This window comes from Bacillus rossius, chromosome 1 (genome assembly GCF_032445375.1).
Source record: "Bacillus rossius redtenbacheri isolate Brsri chromosome 1, Brsri_v3, whole genome shotgun sequence".
NCBI lineage: Eukaryota > Metazoa > Arthropoda > Insecta > Phasmatodea > Bacillidae > Bacillus > Bacillus rossius.
In genome coordinates, this window is record NC_086330.1 from 120,209,002 (window position 1) to 120,224,458 (window position 15,457).

The 15,457-nt window shown below is 35.1% G+C and overlaps 1 protein-coding gene across 3 annotated transcripts in view; it reads left to right on the plus strand.

The window, feature by feature from the left end:
- LOC134543606 (ethanolamine-phosphate cytidylyltransferase) overlaps window positions 1–7,901 on the plus strand; it is a 60,600-nt gene extending 52,699 nt beyond the window's left edge. For all 3 annotated transcript variants that reach the window (XM_063388385.1, XM_063388387.1, XM_063388386.1), the window contains 4 exons: window positions 3,023–3,248; window positions 3,743–3,943; window positions 4,387–4,607; window positions 7,649–7,901. In XM_063388385.1, coding sequence (XP_063244455.1) covers window positions 3,023–3,248; window positions 3,743–3,943; window positions 4,387–4,607; window positions 7,649–7,751 — 751 coding nt within the window. In that variant the 3' untranslated portion in view covers window positions 7,752–7,901. The remainder of the gene's footprint in view (window positions 1–3,022; window positions 3,249–3,742; window positions 3,944–4,386; window positions 4,608–7,648) is intronic.
- The last annotated feature ends 7,556 nt before the right edge of the window (window positions 7,902–15,457 follow it).

The following is a 15,457-nucleotide window of genomic DNA, read 5'->3' on the forward strand; positions in this document are numbered from 1 at the left end:
TACAAATTTTACTTAATGTAGTTACGTACCATAATTTATGTTAATGTATGTAAAATTGTATCTGGACTTGTAAGAAGAGACACCAAACTCCCATCATGAATCCAAGCCATTTTCCTTTCTCGCTTGGTCATTTATAATTCAAAAAGTGTACATTTCAGGTAAATATATTTGACATTTTTCATTAATCCTTACAAAATTTTATTAATTTAAATTCAGAGAAACTTTTACATGTAATACTAACCAATATTTGATATAATGAGTGCTCTCCGAATTTTTTTGATTTGCGGCTGCTCAGTCTTTCATGTCTAGCTCACATTTGCAGGGTGTCTACTGACCCTGGAAAACCTGGAAAAATCAGGGAAATTTGTAATCAGGTAATAATCAGGGAAAAATCAGGGAATTTTTTTAAAAATCAGGGAATTTTTGTTTGGTAGGTTGTAGTTGGCAATACGTTTTTTGTTTATTGATCTGCTTGCATTGACGTAGCATCAAGTGTATCACGTCCCATTTTTTTTATTTTTGGATGGAAAATAACGAACAGTTCCCATGTCCATTTTCTTTTATTTACCATCGGATTCGGAAGTGGCGTTAAATCACGTGATACAAACTGGTCTGTTATCCTGCTGACGTGACGTGCTGCAGCATGTGCTTTCCACGTTCGGATTATACCAATAGGTGCATTTAATTTTAAGTATCTATGGATGCCCTCAACGTATACTGGGCATTTTTGTTAGCTTTGAAAATACATATCACAGACACTTTTGGTGAAGATTCGCCATCGTTGCTCGAAATTGGTAGCTGTGGGCTTCATACAGTCCATGGTGCTTTCAAAACTGGAATTTCTGCTATACAATTGGACGTTGTTATTTTTTTCAGGCACAGTTACTATTTGTTTATGCATGTACCTGCAAGGAGGGCAGATTACATTATAACTGGATCAGAGCTTTTTTTCAAGAAATTTTGTGCAATCAGATGGAATACTGCAGTTGCTGAGCATGCCATGAAATCGTTACCCCACCTAAAGAAATTTGTTAGTGAAGTTTCTATTTCATCTTTGTCTTTCAGTGTAGTGAAAAGTGCTCTTGAAGATAATCTTCTAGAAGTAAAATTGACATTCTTCTACTCTTTGGCATCATAGCTGGAATTGTTTCTCACAGTGTTCTAAAGTGAAGCACCCATGGCACCTTTTCTCTATGATTCACTGGTAGACATTTTATTAGCTTTGGCAGGAAAGTTTTTGAAACCAGAGGTACTGAAGAGCTTTAGGGAGAAACACAATGTATCTCGATTGGATGTAGATAACCAGGAAAATCTATTGACTGCTAACAATATCAAGTTGGGTTATGCACTACGCCATGCCATCAAGATAGAGAAAGTACCAGTAAAGTCTGTCCTGTTACTGAAAAATGATGTTAGGACTTGTCTAAAGGTTATGGTAAAAAAACTTCAAGACAAAAGTCCCCTGAAGTACAAACTTACCAAGGGAATTTCCTTCTTATGTCCGTCTGTGGCTTTAAATTCGGGTGTGAGGAAACAGAGTGTGAATTACAGTTTAGAATGTTGTCTTCAAAACAAGTGGCTATAAGGACAAGAAGCTGATTACATTGAGTGATCATATCAGTTGGTATGTTCCTCGCAAGATTCTGAAGCAGTGTTCTCGTCTTTTTCTCGAGAAGACTGGTGCCTTGATCACTTGTGGATGCTCATTCTTAAGGCACATACAGTAGCTGCCAAAACAGGCCTTCTAAAGTTTGTGAGGATGATGTTGGTACTTTCCCATGGAAATGCATCATTGGAAAGAGGATTTTCAGTGAATTCTAATCTGCTGACTGAAAACTTGCAGGAAGAAATACTGATCGCACAAAGACAGATGTACGACTTTGTTCAACGTTCTGGAGGTGTAGAGCATTTTGATATCACCAAGTCCATGTTACAGTATGTAAGAAATTTTAGTTGGAGGCATAAGGAAGCCCTGCAAACAAAACAAAAAGAAAAGGAAGCTACAGACAAGAAGGCAGAAAAAGAAGAGTTGAAGAGGAGATCAAGGCATTGCAGTTGAAGAAGGCTCGAGTATTGGATTTGGCTCGTTCTGAAGCAAGTGCAATAGACGCAAAAGTTGAGTCACTGGGAAATTTATGGGAACTTCCTTTTACTTATGTTTTTGCAAAAGTAAGTGTGTGAAATATTTGTAGCAGCATGTTTTATTTGCCATCAATTGAGTTACTTTGGCCACGCCTGGAAGAAGGTATTTTTTTTTACTAATTTAAGTGAGTTGAAATACTTTGAAACCTGTCAATATACTGTTATGCAGTTTTTCAGTTTTGTGGAATGTCGTAATTGTGTTACAGAAAACCTGGAAAAGTTCAGTTTTAGACCTGGAAAACCTGGAAAAATCAGGGAATTTCATTTACTAGATCTGGTAGACACCCTGCATTTGTCAAATTGTGGGTTGAATCCCGATCACCTACACTGGATGTGGTTTTCCATTTCCACTCCAAAGCACATAGGTACTGGTGCATTTCCTCCCCTAAATGATGTCAAGCTGTTGGCCTATACCTAACGCTCAAATAAAAATAATAATAGAAAACCATAATTTCTTAAGCGTGTATTGGTTTGGTAATTTTAAATTGTTATTTAGATTTTGAAGTTTTAAATTACTTTAAATACTAAGCTACTTTTATTTTTTTACGTTTGAGGAAACTTTTGGTATATGGCAATTTTTTTTTAACTAAGCCATAGAAATTTTTCTTGTAAGCGACAAGCGAAAAATCTAAAATGATTTTGGCTAATTATAATTATTCAAGATAACTTGTGTAAGATCGTAAATAGCTGTACTGAATTTTGTAGATAGTAAAATGTGAGTACTTGTATTAAATTAGTTACATTTAATTAAGACCAACAGCCCTGAGAATCTACATCCTTATAACCTATCTAAGAATGTACTTTTCTATTAATTGTAACATTGGTTACGACTGTGAGTTGTGAAATACCTGGCGAAGTGAAGGTACTTGCTGTCTGGCAGGGAGGTGCAGCGCACCGCAGGGGTGTCCACGACGGACCTGGTGGGCCGCATGCTGCTGCTCACCCGCCAGCACTTCCAGCAGGGCTCCCGGGAGTACGAGGTGGGGCGTGAGGGCCCGTCCAGCATGGGCCTGGACGCCTCTGCACGTAGTCCCTACACCGGCTGCTCCCAGTTCCTGCCCACCTCCCAGAAGATCATCCAGTTTAGCGACGGCAAGTCCCCTCGGGTGTGTATGTCGGTGACAACACTGACTTACTCCTAGACTTATTGCCTTGAGCTTGCAAGTCTTGATGTATCAAGAACTTAAGTAATCTAATTTTGATTTCAAGCATTATTTATATTTTATCTTCCTATAGTGAAAATTGATATGTACAGCATAATAACTTACGAACTGATACCCATCTAGTAGCCTAGAATGAAACTGCAAACTTTGGTGGGTGTGGAATAGTTACTGCTGAAAGTTTTTAGTTGAGAACTTCAGTGTATATCCTGAATATATTTTTCAAGTTCGTAGTTCCTAACTTTAGGATCATTTAAAATTAATAATGTGTAGGTAACACTGTAGCTTTTAGAAAGTTACAGTTTCTCTTTGGAAAATATTTTGATGTGTTTGAGAGCGAGATGGGTGTGATGAATGTTTGATGCAATCAATAACTTAGCATCACTGATAAATCAGTTCTGAACCGACCTTGCAATGTTTCCTGTTGCTGGCTGTTGCAGGAAGGTGACAAGATAGTGTACGTGTCGGGGGCGTACGACCTGTTCCACGTGGGCCACTTGGATTTCCTGGAAAAGGCGAGGGCAGAGGGAGACTTCCTGATCGTGGGGCTCCACACGGACCCCATAGTTAACAGATACAAGGGCAGCAACTACCCAATCATGAACCTGCATGAGCGAGTGCTTAGCGTGCTCGCTTGTAAGGTGAACAGCTTGCCTTGTTTTCATTGTGCTCTTCTGGTGACAATATTTCTTCATGTAGTCCCAGAGGTGGCCAAGCCTTCAGTTCTGAAGGCTAATTTTAAAATTGGAAAATATATAAGTATATTTAATATCTTTTATTATTACTTACTTCACTTTTTAAAAGTTAAGTCTCGCTTAAAATTAAAAGATAAAAAATTTACAGGAACACAAGCACTTACAGGCTGGTAATTTAAGTCATATACACACACACATAAAAAATACATTTTTACACTGATTATTTCATGATGCATGACTTCATGTACCAGCTTCTCAGTACTTGTGTTCATGTCAATTTTTGTTTTTTAGGAAGTAGCCCACCTATAATTTTGTGTGTTTTCATTCAGATATGCAAGTTTTGATTTCAAAGTAACATACATACTAATATTCAATTAATTGTTTTCCAGTATGTGTCGGAGGTTGTGATTGGAGCGCCCTATCGCGTGACCAAAGAACTGATGGATCATTTCAAGGTTGATGTGGTATGCCATGGCCAAACACCTATAATGCCTGATATAGATCTGTCGGATCCGTTTGAAGAGCCCAAAAGACAAGGCAAATTCAAATTGCTGAACTCTGGTAACACCATGACTACTGAGAAAATTGTCCAGAGAATTATACAACACAGGTAACACTTTGTAATTCACCTATTAGATCGCTGTGTCCATTTTGTTTCAACCACATGTGGTGTGGTTGTATTTTATCAGACTAGAGGAGAAATTCTTATAAAGCCCTGTTTGTAGTCTACACGTCCTTTCAGCTGCTTGCAGAGACATTTCTGACAAAAGCTATTCAGAGAGACTTAAACAGGATTTAGAACAGTAAAAGTTACTTGCCAGTTTGGGATCAGCTAACCGTGACAAGTTTAATGTCTTAGTTGGTCTAAATGTGGTTTTACTTAGCATCAGTAAGTATCACTGTTTGTATTTTTAATGGAATTGTTAATAAACATTGAAGAAATGTTTGGCACTGTTTGGTTCTTGTCTATCGAGCTTGTCTGGCTCACATTTAGTACCAAAAGAATATGGGTGCATGGTCGCCACACTTGTTAAAAGTGAAACTTCACATAAGGTAAGTGCACCGGTACTCGTCACTGCTCCAATGGTCGTCACTAGCAACTTAAAATGTAAATAATAGAGAAGTAGCTCAATATATTGCCAACTTAAATATTGACAAAAATTTGGTCGACGTTCTAGCTGAAATTACCACAATAGTTTTCGGAACAAACACTATTTTCAATCAAAAAAAGTCCGTGCATCAAAAGTTCGCAGAGCAGTGAAAATAAATAGGGGAATTCCTATACTAAAACACTAAGGACGTAAGTGCACATTTTTACTCCTAATTCTGTAATTTTTCATGTTTATTCGTGGTGTTTTGTGCTGAATGTGTTAGTTAAATGTTCTTGAAGAGGTGAAAGTGTTTATTTAAAAAAATTTGTTTTCTTTGTATGATTTAGTTAGGGTGACGAAAACTGGATCAATAAAAAAACCTTGTATTGCTAGTGTTCGTCATACCTGACGAGCACTGGTACATTTAATATTTTTTTTAAAGTTGTGCTAAGTTACACCCTAGAGTTCTTAAATAATATTGGTTCTTTGTTGTTGATAGACAAAGTACATTATTATTATCAGATCCAGTAGTTGTCACCTATGGCGACTTCCGATGCATGTGTATGACGACTTCTGGGTCGGAAATTACTTTACTTTATTGATTGCAGAAATTGTGTAGGCATTGTTGTTTACATTAATTTAGGGGTCATTCGATATATATTTTGACATTAATAAGTAAATTAAACATTGTAATGTGTCTCGTTCTTTAATTACAGGGCAAAATGCCAAAACGGAAAATACTGTTGTATGAAGAGTCAGCCATGGAAGCTGCTCTTAAAGATGTAGCGAATGGTATGAGTATAAAACGAGCAGAGGAAAAAAATAGTGTGCCAAGAAACACATTGTCCGATAAACACAAAGGCAAATCGCCCTTGGGTAGGAAGATGGGCCCTGATTCATTTTTAAAGTTTACTTCTGATACCGCATAACATGCTATGTTATGTTGCAGCAACGAATCGAGTCGTATTGCGAACGCGTACAGTATGACGTCGAGTAAATAATAATAAATAGAATATAAACAATTAACAATATTTGATAATTAAACAGTTTTTGTTAACCAATAAACAATTAAATCTCATTAGAGCGGCTTTATTATATCTCTTTTAAGATAAGAACAAAAAAAACCGTGAAAATACGCGATAGTGAAAAACAAAAACATACATATTTCTAATTTGTAAAAAACTACTTTGTTACGTTGTTTCTGTTCCAATCTCAAACTTTGTCTACACACATAATACCTTTAATAAACAGTAAAAAAAACTTAGACGAGGAATTTCCAAATTATACTTTACTTAATAAACAAACATTGTTCTTTGTAACGTAAATTCATCGAATATGCGCACGCATGCGTAAAATATACGAGAAATGCGAGTAACAAAATGCAGCCGTGTGTAACGTTTCGTTTCTCGTTACTAGACGGCGCACCCGTTACTCAGTAACGAATACATACGGTTTGCTACAGCTCTATATATTTTCATGTTTTCATGTTAGTTGTGCTGTCCCTCTTTGTTCCGTGAGTGCTGTAAGTAAATTCAAAATTTAATGAGGATTATTCATTATATTACTAAACGATCTTTATGAATTGCCATTTTGATGTTTAAAATATAGTACCAAATAAAATTTGAAGCCCAAATAGTACAATACTATCATTCTGGATCCATGAATTAAAACTAATGCAGCCGAAATCGCACATGACGACTACTGGCACAAACATGTGACGAACACTGGCAAACACGAAAATTTGCATGACGACTACTGGCTCGAAATCACACTTTTTTCAGAATTATAAATCTACAAAAATAATTTGTTTTTATCGAAGAGTGTTGGATAGCATTGTAGAGTAAAGTTTGAGGTTAAAAACAAACATGTAGGGGCAGTAATGTAATACACCTACAAGGTTATGTACACAATTTTTTTTCTCTAAAACTCTTCTTAGCATGATGACTACTGGTACATTTACCTTATAAGGGGGAAAGGAAAATTTTTTTAGGGTACTATTAATGTATGAAACCTGCATAATCATGTATTTAAATAAATATTTATATAGTAGTGTCTGGTTATGTCTTTAATGGAAGCTAAGAATGAATGGCTTTATGATAATTGATAGATAAAATATGATACATAACCCAATTGGAAATGTCTATACTCTATACAAATTTTTTCAATTCTAATGCTAACACCGAATCCAACCTTAGAGGTCAGAGTTTGGAATGGCAAATTACAAGTTGCAAAAATATGAAAAAGTATGTAAATGTTTACAAAAGTATTAGAAAGTATACAAAATTATGCACTGTTGCTGTCCTCTGTGATTGGCTGTTAAGATTTTCAATTCATAATTTATTTTTAAACCTCACACTATCAATCAATATTAGTGACATACGTTACAACATTAATTCCATTACCTACTCACTCCATTACCCTGCGATTCTGATATTACTCTACCAACTGTAAAAAAGTTTCACTTCAAAAAACTGCAAATACAATTTTTGTGGGCATGATTTACTATATGCATATGTGGTTGTGTTGAATATGTCTCACATTAATTTTTGTTCTTTTACAGATTAGAATTTGAAGCTCGAAACCACAAAAAAGAGAAAAAAGAGCTTGCTGCATTTGAAGCATTTTCTAGGGCACAAGGGGAGAATAATAATTGTGTAAATTAATTTAGTTCACAAAAAAATCCAAATTGTGTTTGGTGAAGAGCATCAGTCAGGTGGTAAAATTTTTTTAAACAAGTGCTATTATTTGTGATGGCAGTAGAGCACTGACCACATTGTTTTATTTGTAAAATAAAGTTTTAGGTGAGATAGTAATTACAGTAATATTTCTTAAATAATCTTGTGAATCTAAAAGAAGGTAAAATTGGAAATTTAAATGACCTATTATGAAGTTACTGGTGCTAAATAAACTGTGATGAACACACAGGATGTCAGGTCTATCACAGGTATGTAAGGGGCGGGATCACCCAATATGTCTCGATAGAAATTGGTTGAGCCTCCTAGACTTGGAGGAAGGTAACTAACAGTGAGGTGATGTTGCAATGCTGTGCACCAATTGTGGCTCACCATCGTGAGCCGTTACTAGTCACCAGGTTGGCTGAATCTCACTGCTACCCATGGATGGATTTAGGCTCTCCTTGGCCCAGGGTAGAAATCGTGATTAGTGCTGTTGCCTTTCAACACCCCCCCCCCCCTTTTTTTTTCCTTCTATAAAAATACCAGGCATAATTTGTTTTGCATGCTGTGCCAACACCACCGAGACTCAAGGCCTTACAACCTGTCCGTGACGTCACAGGTAGGAGGCGGTAGCCTCGTGGCGCGCGGACTTTGCTTTCTTCACGTGAACGCGTTTCTCCCGCCCTTGCGTTCCACCGCTACTATTATATTACTTTTAACGAAATTTTATTAAGCACGACTGTTATGATATTGCTAACGAAATGTAACAACATTCACTTAAATCAGCAGAGGATATTATAGATTATTATACACATTGCAGTAGTTGTTAAGGTATATTCCGTACAAAGTTGTATTTATAAACATTAAAAAATTTTTTATATGACACACACACCGGAGCAAAAAATTTAGTGCTTTATTTTTTGATAAAAACAACATCTGTAAACACTAAACCGATACAAATAATATACATGTATCAAGGGAAGTGAGAACAAAAAAATTAAAAGTAACTTAAATGCTTCTCAAAGCACATGTTTAATTTATATGCTGGGTGTATAGTATACTTTTGACAGTTCCTAAAATTATAACGATTTCAGGGAGTGTAGTTTAACTTGACATGAATTATAGAACACGTGTATAAAATAGCAAATTATGTAGCCTATATTAAGATACAATCATGAATTTGGCATGGCAAAATGTATTTGTGCAGCCTGTGTAAGGATTCTGCTGTCTTATATAAAATAAAATATCTATGCTAATATCTGACTCAAATATTTTATGCATGTGAGCAATAGTGTTGTTGTCAATAGAGAGCTTTTTCATTAGAACAAAAACATAACCACTATAAGAAAACCTACGAATTCAGAGTTTAATGCTTGGTACTTTTAAGGCAGTGATCGAAATGGTTAATTGTTGTATAGAAATTTTATTTAGTGTAATTAAACTCGGCCATCGTCAGTAAACATTATTCTATACCTACATATACAAATATACGTAAATGAACTAAGTTTATAAATGTTTCAAAATGATCTTGATGCTGAAGGTTATATTTTACTTTCAAGAGAATATTTTAATTTAGTGAAAATGAGGTGGATCTAATAACTCAAGTTTTCCCGGTGGTTGTACGCAAGAGCAATATTGGCGCCAAAAAATGTATATCGTTAATAAAATCTACACTTATATTTTAAGAGGTGCAAAGGGAAATAGAGTATTTGTCAATAGATACAATCATGGATACAGAACAAATCACTTCATATCCTTCGGAGTTTTTTAATTCACTTGAACTTTCTAGTGTACCCTCACATAAACTTCAAATGAATCTAAATGTAGGCCTACAATATGAAATCTAGATGCTCCTCGACTATGTACTGGAACGAGGCTTCGGATCACACAATTGGGGCAGAATATTAATTAATTATTTTTTTTATTCTACGTTAATACTTTGAACTTTTTTAAAATGTTAGGATTTAATATTTTTTTTTTTGTAATAGTGAAACATATTTCAATATAGCATGTTTTCAGTTTTTTCAGCTAAATCGGATGTTAGAATTTTTAAATACTGATGATTCCAGTCACGCAATAAAAAAAACAATTACCATATTATTTTATTTTCTTTGCAATGATCTTTGATACCTACTTAAGGACATAACGCGAGCGAAGCCGCGGGTAAAAGCTAGTGTAATAATAAACCCTAAAATGCGTCTTCAAATAATTTTATTGAAAATTGAATCACATGACGGTTCATACAAAATATGCAGTTTCGTACATGGCGTAATATTATTTATTATTACTTATTAAGTGCGTTTTAATGGATAATTTTACTATGCGGAAGATAACGGTACAAAATCAAGCTTATTGCTGAATACTATTTTAATGTAATTCCATTTGTCTACGCATTTTGTATGTTTTATAGATTTAAAACCAGATTGATTAAAACACTTACGGATCAACAAACGGCAAAATCCCTTACTGAATATTAGCACTATTGGAAAACAAATACTGTAAAGAGTTAATGCACAACTTACCCTGGAATATTTTGTGGGTATGAAGTGTTCCCGTGGAATTGCGTTCAACCACGCATTTTTACTATTTTCACTGTCGGGAAATTTGAAGACGTGAACTGTCGGACCACAGTCATAATTTCCACGACATTGTGGAACACAACACTTGTACACCATGACACATTTATTATGCTCACTCGCGACGAAATTATTTAAAAGTAACGTACAACGCGCCGCGGAAACACCCCTGCTACGGTCAAGGCAAGTAGCTGCACTGACCGTTACACATTCCTGAGCCTGCCCAAACAACCCTCCCTTGGCCTCTTACCCGTGACGTCACAGGCCCTGGGCGACAGGGTGGGAAGGCCTTGAGTCTCGGTGGTGTTGGCTGTGCACACTCACACTAAAAACTGAGTAATAAAGTTTTCCATTGAAAACATGGTTATTCATAATGAGTAAAATAAAAATATTGGTAGATATTGATTATTTTTTTTTTCTATTTGACTTTCAGTTCACAGTTTTTCTAGACAACAAAAATTTTGTCTGCCCAACCTGTGCTCCTCCACCCCCTCCCTAGATTCATTCCTGCTGCTACGTCATTGCACACACAGCTGTTAGGTGATTGAGACAGGGAAATCTCCTATTGTGTTTGTTCTAGTTTCAATCCAGTTAGTTTTTGATATTTCACTTCTAGTTTGTGCATTTTAATTTGTTTTGCATAAAATTATGTACTCATTAAATAATTTTAGCAAATTTTTTAAGTTACATTTTTAAACAAGTACACGTGTCAGTGATTACATATGATTTTGATAGTTCTGATTGCAAATCATAAGTGATAGCCTCATGCACAGAAGACAATAATCAGTGTACATCATCATATTTAAGTCTATGTTCACCTCTGTGAGTTTATGCCTATGCTTGAGAACATGCCATAGCATGTACGGCAAAGGAAAGCCATCTGAGGCATTTCCAACTAGTTCATGCCTAAATTGCTTAACATTTACTTTCTTGTCACACATCCCAAAAACATTGTCTTGAGCAAGGCAATGCTGTATATGTTAGTGGAAATATAAAATTGTTTCTGTCACACCAATTCATTGTATGTGCATGCACAAAAATAAATTGCGCCTTTATTTAGCTAGCCGCTGCGATCTCCACTAAAGCGGACTGGTCTCACCAAGGAGAAAAATATTAATTTCCCAGACCTTACTATGTGTATGATCGTGTGTCAGACATAGAGAAATGACACTCACTCACTATTTGTATGTCTATGACCTATGATTTTTTTCTGTTATAAAATGAAATTATCACTTTTTCACTCCCTTAGGGATGGATTTTCATAATAATATGGGGTCTATGTGTTAATCCAGGTTATAAGCTAGCTGTAGGCCAAATTTCATTTAAATCCATTCAGTAGTTTTTACGTGAAAGAGTAACAAATATCCATCCATCCATCCATCCTTACAAACTTTCGCGTTTATAATATTAGTAGGATTAAGCCTGCTGCTGCAAACCAAACAATGTTAACACGGTCTTCCATTCCCAGTAATACCGAGCCAAAGTCACAACCACTCTTGCATACATCCCACATGTGAGATGCCTTGCAGTAACAAGCATATAGCAGAGAACCAAAACTAGTACCAAAAATTTGAAACAAAACAAACCTGGAAGAAAAGGAAACCAAAGAATAGATACCATCAGAAAATCAGCATCCCACAGTAGCTACCATACGTCACAAAATAACCAAACACCACACAGAACAGAAAACAAAAAACTAAAAAGACTGAAAAGTTTAAAATCTAAATGACAAAACTAGAAACAAAACATAGTCATTAAATTATAATTGTATCATATAAAACCAACACAAACAGAAATTCAGCTTTGCAGACTGATTTTTTACCTTTTAGTTTTTAAAAATGTTGAGACAAACCTGAATGGACTGTACTGGTGACTTTGCAACATGTGATTGACCATGGTGGGTCTGTGAGAAACCACTCTTGGTACGAACCTCACCATGTTTCATTGTTTCATGTACAATTATCTAACACCCTCGTTCACCCACACGACACCGCAATCACACTGAAACTGTTGTGGACACATGATATTGCTGCAACTTGCACACCAAAACCAACAGGCAATTGTAAAAAAAAAAATATTTCATTGAAGTACATTTAACTGAAAATAAAAACATTTTTAAAACCTGTTGAGTACATAGTACTATTGAATTTAGATTAAATATTTGTTACAAAGGCAGCAATTTATTTAATGTTTTCGTTACTATATGTGACTTATATAAAATTTCAGGCACAGTATTGTCTCATTACTTCACTTTCATGTTCTGATTCGCAGGACTTGGCCAATTTCCGCCATGAGTATAATAGGATTTACTTCTCACAGTTACTAGAGAGACTAGTGGTACTGTCTACATCTTTGAACTGCTGTATGTACATTTATTTTGAGTCTCAAGTTATGTATGTCAAAATGTTGATATGAAGATTGCACTTGCATCATATCTATGTGTTATGTTCATGAAATTAATCTTGTTAATGGTTTCAAACTTTTAGAGCATATTGAAGGAGCTTAAACATTTTTTCTTACATAATTGTCATATTTAGGGTGTTTGATCCCTGCCATTTTGGATAAGTCAAATGTTCATGAACGATTTCCTTTGCAAATTGACTGAGCATGCAACCTAGCTGTGGCAACTAGCTGAAGTTAATGTTTGTCTGGTGTAACTACTGAGGAATATTGACAGTAGTTACTCATATGGAATAATCAGTTTAAGTTACGTCCTTTTCATTAGTATCACAATGTAACATTTAAAAGTCATAATAATGTTATCGTAATGATAATGGTGTTTTTTCCTTTACATTTTTGGCATTGTGGGCTTGTGTTTATCTGGGAATGCTATCTGTGATGAGTTCTGGAGTACATAGATTAATTACTGAACTCAGCTGAAATGTTCTGACGTTTTGTTCATCAGCTCTTCCTAAACAGAATTCAGTCACAACTGATCCAGCTGTGTGAAATTAACTTTTTTTATTTTTTAATCAGAGCTGAGGTTGAAGTGTAAATAAATGACTAAACTTGTCAGAGAAATAAAATTCACACATTATATTGTTTAGATGTTATGTAAATGAAAATCACTCCAGATCGTTCCGAAACTATTGATTTAGTATATGCAGTTGTTTACTTCCTATTTTTCCATTATTGCAGGCAATTGATGATAGTTAATCGGTGATCACAGTGCTCGCTAGCAATAACGGGACCCAGAGAACGAGTTTTTGTAGGAGACATCTAGCAAGGACCTGTGATCATATAGCTAGGCATGTTTTCATCATCTAGATTTGAGGAATCTCCCAGTCTTGACCTTAATTTGTGTTTGTGTTGTAAATGATTTATAGGCAGTGTGTAAAATGTGGTTCACAACAATGTATCTAATCTTAATAGTCAAACTATAAGTCAACTTTTTTATCAGCAGATAATTTTATTGAGTATTGCAGAATATTAGTTTAGGTTGGGCACCAATTCTGCAATCTTAGTTCGCTCAGATACACAATATCCTTTGGGCTGGATGGGATACTGGATTATGTAGTCACATGAAGTCAAATAAATTGCTTCCATATTACTTCAAGAAATCTACCTTTATATTTCACTGCTGTAATCAATACATACATATTGTAGAACAGGCATTCTTAATTTTTTTCATAGCACTGTAAATAAAACTTTTTGTTTCAATTCCTTTGAGGACCTGCTTTTTCTGTTCATCAGGTTACAATTGAAAATATTATAGTAAATATTCTGTATATCTTTAAATTTGATAATACAAGTTATTATTACATGAGTGTGTATATGCCACTAGTGATTGCTTGGTAGACTGTACCATTGAATACAGAGCAAGAAAAAGGGCGGAGGCCATGGTTTTTATAGTTAAACTACCATTTAAAGGCACGCTTACTTGGGCACACATACGGTGTACAGAGCTTCAAAAAAAATCACTCAATTAAAAAACTGAAAAGATATCCTTGTGTCATCTGTCTACAAAAAACATTTAAGAATGCGCTGAGGGCGGATGAGTAGTTCTGTTTCCGTATTTAGTTATTGAACTGTAAAGGGCTAAAACGCGTGTTTTCAGAATTATTTTCATACATGAAACATCCTTGATAGTTTTGTAAACATTCAAGCGACTAGCATCACTCTTTTATCACCATTTCTCTGCCATATAATGTTATGGATCCAGTTCAGAGCCTTGCTAGAAGCACCAGCGAGCATCACATTATCATCCCGCCTCACTGACACAGGTACACCACTCGCTAGGCAGGCCCCTTAAAACTTCAGTTGTTGGTTGCTGCATGCCACTAACTCAAGTAAATAAATAGTAATGTAAAAAGAAAAAGTTTCTGAAAATTTGCTACACTAATCTTTAGTGCGATGCAACTTAAGTCATCCATACGCACACCATTTTAAACAGGTAATTCATGAAACAGGGAAACTTGAAGCAAATGACATGTTGACAGTTAACGACTGGCTATGTATGAGGGCTGTATCTTAAATTAGTGTGTGGTTAAGCCTTAGTGTGCACTGCATGTAGTTCAAGGGGCCTTCATAAAAGGAAGCTCATAATACACATTGTAGTTTGTAATTAAATGGTGGTCCGAATCATGAGTGGATGTTGGCGTGTTCATTGTTGGGGTAGTTGCCTTATTTCAACTATGCATTTTTTATGTTGTGTATGTAAGCTGTATGAATAATTCAAAAATTTTTTTTTTTTTTTTTTACCAGGAATATTAATACTAATAGAGTAGTTAGAGTACTCAAAAGTAGATGCACTGATAAGGCATATGCTAAATTAATTAGGATGTACGTATATGTACTTGCTTCATATAATTTCTACATGTTTCTTGTATAACAAAATTGTATAGAGTTATATTTGGTGCAATAACGATTGTCACTTTTTTAGTAGTACACTGCATATGTAATTGACAAACTTTTTCTGAAATATTTTTAGAAAAATTTAAATTATTTCATTTAAGTGCCTGGTAGGTGTGTGTTCTAAGTAGACTATATATCAGTTGTATATTATCATGTTATCATTGTTTTTAGAAGTGTACATAATTGTTTTTCATTTTAGCTTGTATTATTGTCTGATTTATTGATATTTTATGCATATGTGTTAAAACATTTATTTATAGTCTT